Source organism: Micromesistius poutassou (assembly GCF_964030765.1).
Source record: "Micromesistius poutassou genome assembly, chromosome: 7".
Classification (NCBI taxonomy): Eukaryota; Metazoa; Chordata; class Actinopteri; order Gadiformes; family Gadidae; genus Micromesistius; species Micromesistius poutassou.
The window spans coordinates 5327933-5342546 of NC_140277.1; the positions used below are offsets into that span (position 1 = coordinate 5327933).

Below are 14614 nucleotides of genomic sequence, written 5' to 3' on the forward strand. Positions count from 1 at the left end.
ACATCTCAAGAGTGCTTCTGCTAAATCGCACAGTCCATCCAACAATCAACTTGCTGCGCAATTACATCAACACTTTGTTCACTTATGTTGTTGATGAGCTGACGAGAGGAAGAACCCCCGCCCAACTCGCAGCTCTCGCTCCCCTGGACTCTTGTTGGACAACTGACCCAGTTTTAGTCCACATCAGTCGCGCAGGTTTGAACTCGATCGGCTGGGCTGATGGAATTTACCGAGCCGGGGCTTCGCGGCATTTTACGCGGTAGACGCGCACAGCACTGTCCTCCACCATGTTGCTGCTGAAGTTATCCACGCGATGAATCCCGCCAACCAAACTGGAAGTAGTGAGGGGAGTACTACAGTAGCTCACCATCTGTTTGCTGCTGGCACCTACAAACTTCTCGCCTTGACCGTCGGCAGCATTGGAGTGTTTGGGTTTTGCAACAACGTCGTGGTCATCGTACTCTTCTATCGATTCAAGAGACTCCGGACGCCTACGAATCTGCTGCTGGTCAACATCAGCTTGAGTGACATACTGGTGTCTGTCTTCGGCATCAACTTCACGTTTGTTTCGTGCCTTAAAGGCGGGTGGATCTGGAGCAGGGCGACATGCACGTGGGACGGATTCAGCAACAGCTTGTTTGGTGAGGATTGTGAAATATTAATATTAGCCTACTAATCGAGTATTGGGTGCAGCTTTTTTAGACGTTTTAGATGTAGACCATTTTAATTATTGTTTCATTTTTTTGTCATAGGTTGTGGTAGGCTACAATATATCTCGCAGGTTTGCCCATGGACCCCTTGAGACTTTAAAATTAAAATTCCCAAGTTGTTTTCCCGTTTTGTATGTATTTCTTTTTTTTCCTTCTCCTTTTTCTCATATCTTTTTTGGGTGGTCGGCAGTAGTTCCCCAATACATCACCTGCTCTTCCTACATTTCACACTGTGATGGAAGATGTTTTGGAGGTGAATTGAAGTGCAAAAATGAGGTGAAAAGGGCATGAATCCGTTGTATTCTTGTGACGGTGACTTTCATGGTGACATTGGACAGAGACATGTCCTCCTGCTGCTAATAGGCCTACTGCCTGATGCGCAGGAGCCACAAGGGGAGGAATCTAAATGAGATAATGACAGTGTGTGTAGTGAGGTGTGTGTAGATAGTGAGGTGCGTGAAGGGGAATATACAGACCTAGGATTTCTATCTGGGCTACATCACATCCACAGTAAACAATAAAGTATTCTCAAAGTCACAATTTCTGTGAGTGGTAACCAAATGTTGCGTGAGGGTTTGGTTTTAGGCATTTGCATTCTCGATGCACTCTAATGCCTCGCTATTTTTGTTTAACAAATAGTGCTACGACCCAAATACAACCCCTTTCCACAACACTGTATGGCTGAATGAATCACATCAGAGTTCAAACTCAATTGGCAATGTGAACCTTCAAGAGAAAGACAAGTGATTGAACACATCTGTTGGGGGAAAAAAAAAACACGCACACGCACACACACACACACACACACACACACACACACACACACACACACACACACACACACACACACACACACACACACACACACACACACACACACACCCCACCCACTCACGTTTATCCCATTTATAGAGCTACGACCCAGCTGCCGCCTCCACCACTGCAGTGCGAAGGTGTAAATACTCCAATTAGCTGGGTCCGCGTGAGCGGCCGCAGACCGCTAATAGCTTCTGACACGAGCGCCTCTGTGTTGTTTCCAATTCGTTGGTCCTGTCTCACTGCCTGTCTCACACTGTAAACCCTGAACACCATTATTAAATACTGTTCAGGTATTTTATTAGTTAACTAATTAACTATTGGTTAATTGATAGTTAATGCTTTTTATTTACTGCAATTACTGCATCAACCAAAGCAAATTAATGGTTAATTATTGTACCCTTTGGTTAAGTTACCAAGGATCCTTTATGTCACTTTTGGTGCATTACAAATTTACCGAGTATTTGTAATGCATTTGTATTTGTATTTTATATACAAATGTATATAAAAAAGTTACCAAATGTCAAAAAAAAAAGTATCACCGGGTATCACACTCTCCAATTCAATGTTATCGGTGTTATCGGTGCCGTCTGTATGTTTGTGTGTGTGTGTGTGTGTGTGTGCGTCTGTGTCTGTCCCTCGGCCACCGGCAGGCATCGTCTCCATCATGTCTCTGTCGGCCCTGGCCTATGAGCGCTACATCCGGGTGGTGCACGCGCAGGTGGTGGACTTCCGCTGGGCGTGGCGGGCCATCGGTCACATCTGGCTCTACTCGCTGGCCTGGACTGGGGCTCCGCTGCTGGGCTGGAACCGCTACACCCTGGAGATCCACGGGCTGGGCTGCTCCCTGGACTGGTCCTCCAAGGACCCCAACGACGCCTCCTTCATCCTCCTCTTCCTCCTGGCGTGCTTCATCGTGCCGGTGGGCATCATGATCTACTGCTACGGGAACATCCTCTACATGGTCCGCATGGTAGGCATGGCTGCTGCTTCTGCTCTCAGCGTCCGACCCGGTCAGGTGTTGAGTCAGTGTAAGGGAAGTGGTTCCCCCGCGGGTCAAACCTTCTATGGCCTGTGACCCCATTTCGAGCTCTGAAAATGTTTGCAACCTTAACTTTAACTTTTGCGCATTTACCTCCACACAAAACGTTTTTTACCCCATCAACAACAACTGCCGGTAATATCAATTTCCCGGCAAGCGTGATCGCATTGCTTTACTACACACTAAGTGATCAGCAGTAGTTTTCTCACTTGCTATTAATAATGAGGCAGTCAGTTTGTTTAGTCATGATGTCATGCAAAATTGTGACCCCGTATGGATATCAGTGGACCGAACCACTTGGGTAGTGGGTTCCATTCTTCTGTACATCCATCTGTAGCAGTGTCCTAATGTGCTAGTCATTGGTCAAGAGTGAATGTAGACAGAACGACAGACAACAAGGTAGAAACCTAAATGGACAGGCAGAAAGACAGAGTGACAATTAGAGAGGCAGACATGCAGACAGTCAGACAGGCATTTATATTTCTTTTAGACATTTATATTTCTAGTTGGAAGATGATCACCTTGACTTGTTTCATCTTTCTTCCACCTTCCCTTTTTTCACATGTGTATTACATTATACATGATTGCACTAATATGCTGCTGTACATTCAGGGCTTGTAGGGTACAGCATGGAGGAAATGAGTCCAAAGAACCCGATGACATCAGGACTGTGATTAATGAGAGTGACGGGTTTTAGTTAAAATCTCCTTAATGAGACCCGGTTTGTCACTGATCCCATTCCTCAAGGGAATCGGTTCAGGGTGTTCCAGACAGATTTTTCACTGTGTGTGTGTGTGTGTGTGTGAGAGAGAGTAATGTATCTGTGTGTGTGTGTGTGTGTGTGTGTGTGTGTGTGTGTGTGTGTGTGTGTGTGTGAGAGAGAGTAATGTATCTGTGTGTGTGTGTGTGTGTGTGTGTGTGTGTGTGTGTGTGTGTGTGTGTGTGAGAGAGTAATGTATCTGTGTGTGTGTGTGTGTGTGTGTGTGTGTGTATCTGTGTGTGTGTGTGTGTGTGTGTGTGTGTGTGTGCGTGTGTGCGTGTAAGAGAGGGAGAAACACACACACATGTTTGTGTTCTATCTACATATAGTCTTTAAGGGTGCACTCACACTAGGCCATCTGTACCGCGCCGAGTACGTTTGCCCCCTAAAGTCTAGATTGGCTAGTGTGAGCACGCCATCCATACTCAAGTACAGTTCAATTCCGTGGCCTCAGTACACTTCGGAGAGGCCCATGAATTGAGTTTGTTGTATGGGCTTTGCTATCTATTTTCCACTCTTCCCTATTCATCCATTGCATGGCTGCCATTTCACATATCACCTCCTTTTGGCAACTCACTAAAAAGGACTCTAGGTGTGAATTCACTTTGTATGTCGTTGCAGAGCCTGAGAGATTGGTGATGAAGCACTCTTTATCCTTCAATGTTTTTCTCACCCTTGTCTCCACGGACTGAGAGACTCCCAAGGTTGAGTCATGGCTTTCATCTTTTATACTCTCCAGCTTCAAAGAGCTTCGATGACCAAAAATATGAGTCTGGAAAAAGTATAGAATAATTAACTACCAAACAAGCATTGCAAAGATTGTGTATAAATTTTTAATTAGTAATTTCCGGAAAACAAAATTGTGCATTCACGTCACATTAGAGTTTAATTGCATTAAATGAACTATTGCAATGCAATCAATCAACATACGTCAGTTTCATTCTTCGTCGTCCAGGGTCTGTTTATGGTCTTTGAACCACAGACAGAGGGTTTACATTATACACGTCAATCATGGGAACGCTGCTGTACACTCGCTCCTCCCTTGCCCTCAACCGCATCACCGCTCTTCGAGGGGTGGAGAGGCTCTGATGGATTATGGGTAAATAGTTGGGATCTGTTAGCATAATGACACCTGTTCTCCCCCTGTTATTTCATTCTTTCTATCTTTCTTTCTTTCTTTCTTTCTTTCTTTCTTCCCTTGCAGCTGCACTCCATCGAGGACCTCCAGACGATGCAGATCGTTAAGATCCTGCGCTACGAGAAGAAGGTAGCGGCCATGTTCCTGCTGATGATCGTCAGCTTCCTGGTGTGCTGGACGCCCTACGCCGTGGTGTCTATGATGGAGGCGTTCGGCAGGCAGAGCGCCGTCTCCCCCGCCATGGCCATCGTTCCCTCCTTCTTGGCCAAGTCCAGCACAGCCTACAACCCTCTCATATATGTACTGATGAGCAAAAAGGTGAGATCAGTTGTGGCTTATTTATTTTTTGGAAAAAAATAATTCTCTTCATCATGGGTTTTGCTATTTCCATCAAACAAAGATGTTGTTATATTTATTTGTATCTCCTCTTCCATCCATAAGGCCTAGTTTGTCTTTAAGTCAAGTGCAGTGGTTGCCAACCTTGGGTTCGAGACCCCACTTATGGGCTTATGGGTTTGCGGGAGATTGCTGACATAAGCTATAGCTATTTGATGATCCATTGGCTTTTTTAAAGGTCGTTTTCAAAGACGTCCTCTATATACACTCTGAATGCCAAACGATTGTCGCCACAATTACTCCATGTACTAGAGCCATGTGCTGACATCCACCAGGACATACCTGAAGACGGTAACCTTTTCAGAGCTAGAAATGGGGTCATGGGTCAAAAAAGGCACAATTGTTCATTGTTAATGTGGCCGTGCATTTTAAAACCTTCATATTGCTCTCTGAGGTCCTGGTTTTCTTTTCTGCTCCCCGTTTCTTCCCCCTCATCTTCTGTTGTGGAAAGTACAACACTTAAACTCTTACAAGAAAAGAGACCAGGAAACTGCAGAATAAAGTTTAAGACCTTTTTTTAGAACGTTAAGAATGTAATTCAAAAGCTTAGCTGGTCTGCAGAGCAACTGCTTTTCCAGCTTTGGCACACTGTCCTTATTCTCTCGCTCTGTGATTCCTCCCGTAAGCTCCTAGCCAGGGCTCTTATCAAACAAAGCCCAGACATGGCTTCAGCATCAACCAACTTCTGTTATGTTCATGGTCTTCAAGCACAACTTGGTTTGCCACATATTTTTGGCAAACCTTTCTCCTAGTTTCCCTCATCCTTCACCCTCTGTGGATACCCTTATCCGTTTCTTTCCTTTCAACATTTCCTATCAAATTTCCCAAGGAACACGCAGTACATACTGGTGGCACATAACATCAGATGATATTTTTAAAAAACTTGAGACCCACCGAAAACTGTGTGGAGTGTTTTTCCACACTCATTCATATAGTATAAAAGGCAATATAATGCATATAATCCTTCCAAGGGCATAGTAAAACGCCCCAATACCTCTTCCTCCTCCTCGCTCCCCCTGGTCTCCCGTCAGCTCCGACGCAGCTTCCTCCAGCTGCTGTGTTGGCGCGTCTCATGGCTCCAACGCAACATCAACGAGCTGCCCCTGGCTCCGGTCCAGCGGCCCCTCCGGCCCAGCGTCATGTCCCGCGTGGGCCGGGACCGGCCAAAGAAGAGGGTGACCTTCAGCTCCTCCTCCATCGTCTTCATCATCGCCAGCAACGACCTCAACCATTCGAGCAAGACGTCCATGACAGACGGGGTCACCTCTGAGGTCAACGTCATCCAGGTGCGGCCGTTGCAGGTGTGATGCAGGTGAAGGGGAGTCAGTTCTCTCCCGAGCCCCCCCCCCCCCCCCCCCCACCTCCTGTTCTCCATCCTACTCTGTGTGTATAAATACGCCTTCGAAACACGGACCCGATATAGATGTTCTCTGTTCACCTGGGACACAACGGCTCTTCCACTGCCCGTCCAAATGACCCAACGTTACAGTTTACCAGCTCATGGTACATGAACAGCTTCCAGGAGGGAACCAGGTGATGATCGACTACTCAGACCACCTTGTTCCCCTTGTGTATTTCGTAGAGACTTCAAGTGGGTCATAAAAGGTAACGAAGGTAAGATAAGACCCGGGAATGGGTAATTATTCAGGTGCAATTTAACTCGTCATGGCTTGGATATTTTTCATGTTTTTAAATGCTGATCCCCTGAGGTCTGTTTAGTTGGTCACATGTGAGTTACCTTAGCCAGGTTAAAGTGGCTGAATTGTATGGTGAGTAGGAGGGCTGTGGTGTTGCCACCTGTGACTGGCACTAACAACACTAACAGTTCAACAGCTGGCGGTGTTAATGGTCCACGTCTTAGCACTTAGTCAGAGCATAGTTCACACACTCTCTCCGTTGTTTGCTTTTTTGTGTGTTTACAGGTTGAATAAAGAGATACTATTTTAGGCTAAAAATGCAGTTGTTATCTTCCTGTGTGTGTGATCTTCCTCAAATTGTATCTTTATTATCAGGGTGGAACGGGTTCATTTTAGCCATTTGATTTCATTTTATCTGAGGCGGCTGAGACTTGAATTAAGAGGCCAGGAAATGAAATGAAACAAATTGCTCCCAAGACAAACGAAATCCCATCTACACTCCCCCGATGGCTGCCAGATATATATAGACTTGATGGATGGATTTCCATCGCCAATAATAGCCTTATTTGCTGTGAATACATCAGATGGCCCTTGGACCTCCCCCACACTAATGAAAGTGAAGGAGATTTGAAGCAAAAGTGGATGCAATGTTAAGCTTTGAGATGTATAGTCACAAACTCCTAAGCTCATAAGATGGTGGCCAAAAATGTTCAAAAATTCATCAAAGAGGCAAACCAATTATTTTATTTAAGAGAATATCAAAGAGACTAAAAGCAACAATTAACAGGGTCACACATAAATCTAACAGATTCTGAGCATGACCTCTGAACTCAGGGCTTTCAATTGCGGAAGGGTTTTTTACATTTTTACTCAGATTTTAAGGCTTAGCAGTCGGTCCCACATTTTCTCAACAGGGATGCTAGGTATTTTCGGAGAGTGTTTAATAATCAGGTATGAGCCTCCTAGAACTGCCCCTGTAGTACAAACCAGCAGGCCTTGATTGATCACCTGGGGAAAATATATTCAACAGTTCATTTCATGTGCACATTTTTTATCTTTCCAGATATAAAATCTTGCATTTATTCAATTAATTGTACCGCTGAAGATGCATTATAAATCTGTTGCAATGTTTTGTCCAAGTGTTTGTTTTCAGATCAATGAGGATCAATTTCAAGTGAGAAAAGGATAGCATGACGTTTGTAACAACAGAATAACGATTATCTGAATTTATTCAAATGAAGTCCAAACAAAGCAAAAATAAAACAGCCAAATAGAAAAATAATGAAGCTATAAAGAACATGTGCAATGCAATGTGAAAGTGCAAAGGGCTGGTGAAAAGGACGATGGTACCAGGAGAACAACCAGAGCTTTATACACTCTCTGGTAAAGAAGAGCAACACCTCACCTTGTTCTGCCAATGCCAGCGCTGCAGTGCCTCATGGTATCGGATTCTGGTGAAGGTGACCTACAAAAAGGAAGTCAAAAGGTCAAACACAATTCCGGATTTTCCCGCAGAAGTGAACATGCAACAAATCGTTTCAGAGGTTTGCTCAAAGGTGACACTTGCCATTGTGTACAAGGGCACTATCGTCTTGGGCAGGAGAAAGTGGAGGATGTTGTCAACAGTTTTCCGAAAGAGGAACCACTTGGAGTTGACGTGTGCTCTCATCTGAGGAACAACAAAAGAAAAGCCAAGTTAGTTTTAACCATCGAACAAACAAGTCTTTAAACAAAACGTGGCTAAAGTGAGGAGCTGAACGTGTGAGGAGATAACCACTACAGGGTTTCAGCCAGAGACACATTTAGAGTCTGCTGAGAATGTCAACAACTCTTAATCAGCACACTTGCGTAAGAGAGGGGCACTAAAGATGCTAAGAAAGAGACCCCAGCTGTCAGGTTTAATACAAGTTGTTGACATCTTCGTTCTAGTTTCCTTGTACAAGACTTTCTTCCCAAGGCCGTCTTAAATTGCAGATTCTAATTGCTGACCGTCAGTGACAGCCATGAACGAGGGGGATCAGAACGCCCTCTTTGTAGACACCTGACTATTGTCTCTTTCTGCCTCATGTTTAGCATATTGACGTAACCCCCATTGCAGTTATAGTCACAAAGTTATCATCAGTCGTCATTTACCCAAACAGCTGTTTCGCAGTTCAGGAAAAGTTCATTTTACGTTATCCATTACGTTAACAAGATGATTTGATCTTTTATCTCTGTCGAGGTAAGGCAATGTCTGGCATGAGAATATGCTCTAATAATAGCTAAAACAGGTGTAGTACCTCGACATAGTTGTACATGGCCAGGTCTGCAATAGTGTGGTCGTCAGGCACTCTAACGCGGGTGTATTCGGGCAGAACAGCACCTGGAATGTCACGTAGTGGAGAAAAGGAGCTCTTGTCTTATTTTAATAAAGGAAACAAAACAATATTGGACCAGCATCAATTGTTGGCATTCTTAGTCTCAACTGCGTTCACAATCCACTCACTGAAATCCTCATTGCACTGGTCCATTATTTCATCGAAAACAATGCAATCCTCGAAGCCCTGGATGAATAAAATAAACAAACACAAAACATGGCCATGATGGATAGATCAAGTCAATCATTATGGATGTACTTTAATAAAGGATGGACTTTTATCATCCTCGATGGACATTTCTCTCCAATGTCAAATGTCCCTTGATCCATCTATGGACATTGAATGAATTGATGGATGAAGGAATAAATGGACCTTCATTTATCCATTCCTGTTCATGGACTTGTTCAATGGACCAAGATCCTGCCATTCCGTCTTTACTACCCATTACTTTAGGTTCACTCACTGCGTTCATCCCTTGTCCGTAGAACGGCACCACAGCGTGGGCAGAGTCGCCCATGAGCACGCACTTGTCATTGATGTGGTACGGTGAACACTTGATGGACACCATGGCCTGGGCGGGCAGGCGGAAGTAGTCCGCCATCAGTGCCTCACTACGAGACATACACATTGAAAAACAGGAAGCAATAGAAGTTAATGGAAACATTCAGAATGGGTTAGCTGGGGTAGCTCAATGCTTAATCAGCTATTCCTGCTTCGATCCCCAAAGTACACAGCCTCAAGCGGTAACAGTAATCTAGTGTGGATAATTTGGATCCCATCCCTTTTTTGCTCCTGTTGCCCCTCCAGCACTGGTCCACACAAGAATGTTTATACAGTTTATGTTTATATAGTATTAGTAAGTGCAAATAGACCATGAAATAATCCCGCGGGGGTCCATTATGTAATTAGGTGGAAGGAGGATGGAAGGGAGGGAGGTAACTTACACTCCGATTAGTGGGATGGCGTCAGGAAAGTATTTCTGGAAAAATTCGATCACTTCGTCCCCTGAGGTGATTTTTTCAAACTCATCAAACGGCATGAAGAGTGTGCAGGTGAATGTCTTGTCCTGGAATGAAGGGTTAAAACTAGTTCACACTGGAGTTAAAACCATAAGTCAAGTGTGCTTTAGTTATGCCATCTCCATTCCTCTTATTTTAAATATTACATGCAATAAAACCAAATACAAATCACACTTGTAATGTGTATTACTATCAACACAAACGTGTGGGCTGTGAGTCAGAGAGTAATAGCAGAAAGAGGAACAGAGAAGGGAACTGAGCTAGACAAAGGGTGGAGGTGGAGACGATATGAAGGAGATCAACATGGCTTGAAGAGATGGGAGAGATGAGGAGACAGATTCACATTTAGATTAAGCTCCTGTTTGCCTAAGGGAGGGGGGGTGAGAGTCAATCCCATGCTAGATCCTCCTCATTTTATTAGTGTACAGTGTGTGAGTCACATGATTGTATTTGTTGTTTACATCTAGTAGATTCATTGAGATCATTTAATTTCCCTGGAGAGACAATGATCCTATTTCTAGTTTCAGTACTTATAATGCTTCTGTCATATCCTCAGCCATGTTTATTTATACTTCCTGTACACATCTGCATATACAGTATACATACCATCATATCATATTCATATTTGATTCATATTTTATGCCTCCTTGAGCTGTTTATAGAGCTGAAATTGCTACTAGTGTGTGATACTAACTAATTCATGTCATGTTGACCTCAGCCTGGTCACAACCATTTCAATTGATAATTGAAAAACATTGATTTTCACATTTATATTACATAGTTGCTATAAAGGCCTAGCTGGTAATAAAACAGCTGTAGAACAAGACTCAAACTCACCAGATTTGGCAGGGCAATCATCATGAACGTGTTTCGGGGCCATATGTGTAGAAAATTTGGCTTCATTGCAAACTGGGGGCAAAACAAACAAAAACATCAGACGAATACAGGGGCCACCCAACAGAACAGATTGCACATAACATAATAAAAACATAAAAGCACAATACACATGCACAATATATATATTGTATATATATATTATTTTCTCTGAATGCAATGTGATAGTAATCAGTCATTTTGAAGCTGCCTTTGTCAGAGCATGTCAGTCATTGAGGCTAACTTCTCCCCAGACAACAACAACAGGTAAAGTGGGGGTGTCTGGAGGGTGGGGGAGAAGGGGAGAGGAGATTCACCTCTCCAGCGATGGGTGGCATGGTGAGCTCCAGGTAACCGTGGGGGATGTAGGTCTGGCTGAAGTTGAAGCGGCTACGGCGGAGGAACTGCTTGCGGATGGTGGAGAAGGCTCCATCGCAGCCCACGATCAGGTCCGCCTGCAGCGACTGCTTGCTGCCGTCGGGCCTGGGCCAGGGTTGGAGATTGCATTCTGTCTGTCATCATTGTCCAGGTTAAAGTTAATAGATTATTGCGCGTGCATGCGCAAGAGCGAGGGACAACCATTTACCTGAGAAAGGTCATCAGCCCCGTGTCTGGACTCCAGTCCTGCAGTTTGTGATCAAAGTTCATCTTGGCATTGGGATATTTCTCTGCCTCTTTGGTCATGGAAACAGAGACATACAAGCAGCAGCAGAAGCTTTTAATGTAGTGCAACACATTACAGAATTAAAATAAAGACAGGTATTCCCATTCCCTTTTATAGCAAAGACCACTAGATCAGTGGAAGACCTTCCAGCAGACCCTTTAATTGCATGGTAGTTAGAACAAAACAAAAAACACAATCTAAAAGTTGTGTTCCAATCAAAAATACATTGACAAAGTCATAAAGGCCACACAGTGCCATTAACAACCTGATACATAACATAACTCTCTCAAACCATATACCATAACATAAAGGTTTCTAACCATCAATGGGAACTCAATTGTTCAGATAGAGGAGTCAACCAATTAAATCGGTGGGTGCTTGGGGCAACCCCCCAAAACTGTCAATATTGGTTCTGTCAGATCAGTGACCAAACTAATTCCCTAGTTCCCTTCCCTATCCACCAGTATGTACATAGGCCATGCAGTAAACAAGCTCTCCTACGCATAACCGTTTTTTGAAAAGCACTGTCTTGTGCTAGCGTGTTTGACACCCAGACACCGGAAGGTTCTGGGTTTAATTCTGAATTCCCTTGAGCAAGATGCCATACTAATTTTGATGCTCTTGATAAAAGCATCTAAAAAAAATAGATACTTATTGTAGTTCAGTTTATAACCAATGCACTTTTGTATTGCAGAACGGAAATATTGTGCACATTGTTTGCAATGCAGCACACAATTCTACATGGTGAAAATGCAAATGTGTTGGTTAACCTGGCATTCTAAGTTCATAACTAGAGTTATTAAAGACTAACTGTTTCACTGGACTCACCCGTGAGTAGCTCTTTGTTGAGGTTGGCCCGGTCAACAGACAGTATGTACTGAAGTAAAAGGAAACCATTACTCATAGTATAGTTATCACAAGCCATTAGTGATAGTGCATTTCCAATACTGCTGTCAATCGAAGCTGACAGAAAACATGCGCACACACACACACACACACACACACACACACACACACACACACACACACACACACACACACACACACACACACACACACACACACACACACACACACACACACACACACACACACAACTGTGATGGGGTTGTCACAACCACTAGAGATGGATAGCACCAGGGGGGACTGGTGACCTTTTGTTCCTCTCAAAGAAACAAAGTATTTCAACCACCTTATACCATCCTTCTCACCTTCAATTCAAATGCCATTCATTAATCAAGTAATACATAATATAAAATCTTATTTAAAAAACAAATGTTTCCCCAGAGTTAACAGAGATATATATGTAGTCAGCGTGAGCCAAAATATTGTCATATTGTGAAAAATATAAGTATTTAAGTATTTTTTAATATAGGTATTTTGTGGTATAGTGAGTTGGTGTCATGGTCAGTGAATGGTGTGGAGTGTGTGTGGTTGATGGCTGGTTTAGGCAGCCTCACCAGGCCTGAGTCAGGCTGATTAGACTCTTGGGTTGGGGGAAGCTGCACACATGTGGTACATTGAATAATCATAAGACAAACGTCACGACACATTACACAGTTACCTGGCCTTTCTTGCCATAAGGAATTGGGGCCTGCTTCCCATTGAGTGAGTGGATCATTCTGGAATGCATTGGTATTCCCTTGGAGACAATCTGAGGGAAACACAATCACATGTACAAATGGACAGCTATGTAAGGATGCTATTTTTGAGTCAAATATTTATGAGGTGTCACAGTTTTATTCAGAGTGATTATTTGTGCATAGTTGCTATTACACTTGCCCTTTATTTACTGTAGATATAACGAAATTCCCCCAGAGGGATGAATAAAGTATGCATCTAATCTCATTTTAGAATATATTTAAAAGAAAAGCTAATTTTGAATGAGCCTTGTTGCCCTGTTGTGCATATGTTGGTTGTGGTTGTATTTGCATTGAGGTCCACGTATCCAACAACACAGCAGTTTAATCCATACCTTCTCTTCCATCCCCACTCGGCTGAGGGCCTGTCGGCCTCTGTGGGACAGCGCCAGGTTAATGCTCCTTCCCCGCACTATTTTGGCTTCACGGATATCTGACCAAAAAAAGCACAAGTTAGAATGCATGTTTATTTGAATCTTTGCAGGTTTGCCTTTATAAGCTTGAATTAAAAAAGATAAAGATTGCCAGTGGGGGTATTGTTATGAAAGATTGGTATGTAAATTAGGCCTACCATCACGTGACTCAAATACCTCCACCTGAAATCCTCTTCTGGCAAAATAACAGGCATTCAGAGCTCCAACCTAAAGATAATGACAGCAATCATGCGTTTTTTATTGTAAAGTTACACAATTACAATTACACTTCAGAGAACACTTTATTTTGTTAACTTTGTTTGCATTAAAGCCTTTAATAAATCGTCTCCCAACCAGTTAATATACTTTTAAAAGGCTGTGCATAGAAATAACACTGATTTTAAAATATCGTTCAATATTACTTTGTATAACCAGTTGTATATAGATAGATAGATAGATAGATAGATAGATAGATAGATAGATAGATAGATAGATAGATAGATAGATAGATAGATAGATAGATAGATAGATAGATAGATAGATAGATAGATAGATAGATAGATAGATAGATATCCAGTTGTATGCATATACATATATGCGTATACATATGTAACCGTTTTCATTTTCCTCTTACCAAACCACCTCCTACAACAGCCACCACTCTATCCTTGCTCGATTTCCCTCCAGACTCCATCGTAACGTGTCTACTGCAACCTGTTCAACGGTATAAGCCTACTCGGAATGGAAAAGTGATTCTAAATGACTTTTTATATATATTTTTTGAGGGCGAGTCAAAGTCCACCGGGTTGAACCAATCAAGAGCAGCCGAGGTTTCGCTTCGTGTCACGTGGACTCGATTTCCCTTTCATTTCAATAAACATCATTTCAATAAACATAGGACACCCTTCGTTTGTGCAACAGGTCTCCCGTCATCCGCACTGGAGTGAGTACTTTATCGTCTACATTCCGATCAATGATGAATGCCCGAGTAAAGAATGAACGAATGACCCATCCCCATTGGGACTATTAACGACCGTTTAAGGTCCTATAAGCTCCCACCCAACCCCCTGCATTGGCCAAACCTAACCCTAACTCATTCATCAAGGGAAAGTTTCAGTTTCATTGAATTGTGGATTTTAGATTTGGATT

At 43.2% G+C, this 14614-nt stretch overlaps 2 protein-coding genes across 2 annotated transcripts; one reads left to right on the forward strand and one right to left on the reverse strand.

The window, feature by feature from the left end:
• Positions 1 to 235: 235 nt before the first annotated feature.
• Positions 236 to 6169, forward strand: opn3 (opsin 3; the record flags this gene model as incomplete). The annotated part of the gene is made up of 4 exons (XM_084470167.1): positions 236 to 641; positions 2180 to 2499; positions 4533 to 4784; positions 5894 to 6169. Exons 1-4 carry the CDS (start codon positions 314 to 316, stop codon positions 6167 to 6169), a joined length of 1176 nt encoding a protein of 391 aa, XP_084326293.1. The 5' UTR covers positions 236 to 313.
• A 1047-nt stretch (positions 6170 to 7216) lies between these two features.
• kmo (kynurenine 3-monooxygenase) lies at positions 7217 to 14208 on the reverse strand. Its single transcript, XM_084470891.1, has 15 exons — positions 14100 to 14208; positions 13624 to 13693; positions 13388 to 13485; positions 12977 to 13066; positions 12241 to 12289; positions 11335 to 11422; positions 11066 to 11231; positions 10713 to 10784; positions 9801 to 9922; positions 9320 to 9467; positions 8985 to 9042; positions 8779 to 8861; positions 8067 to 8168; positions 7905 to 7964; positions 7217 to 7507 (listed from the first exon to the last, which is right to left on the reverse strand). Exons 1-15 carry the CDS (start codon positions 14157 to 14159, stop codon positions 7370 to 7372), a joined length of 1404 nt encoding a protein of 467 aa, XP_084327017.1. The 5' UTR covers positions 14160 to 14208; the 3' UTR covers positions 7217 to 7369.
• Between the last annotated feature and the right edge of the window lie 406 nt (positions 14209 to 14614).

Bases quoted from the DNA above. Each gene is read 5' to 3' on its own strand.
- kmo (XM_084470891.1), bottom strand. From the start codon at position 14,159: ATGGAGTCTGGAGGGAAATCGAGCAAGGATAGAGTGGTGGCTGTTGTA. The intron at 13,067-13,387 runs GTATGGATTAAA...TGTTTCCCTCAG, and splicing joins GAGTGGGGATGGAAGAGAAG to ATTGTCTCCAAGGGAATACC. The intron at 9,043-9,319 runs GTGAGTGAACCT...TTATTCATCCAG, and splicing joins ACGGACAAGGGATGAACGCA to GGCTTCGAGGATTGCATTGT.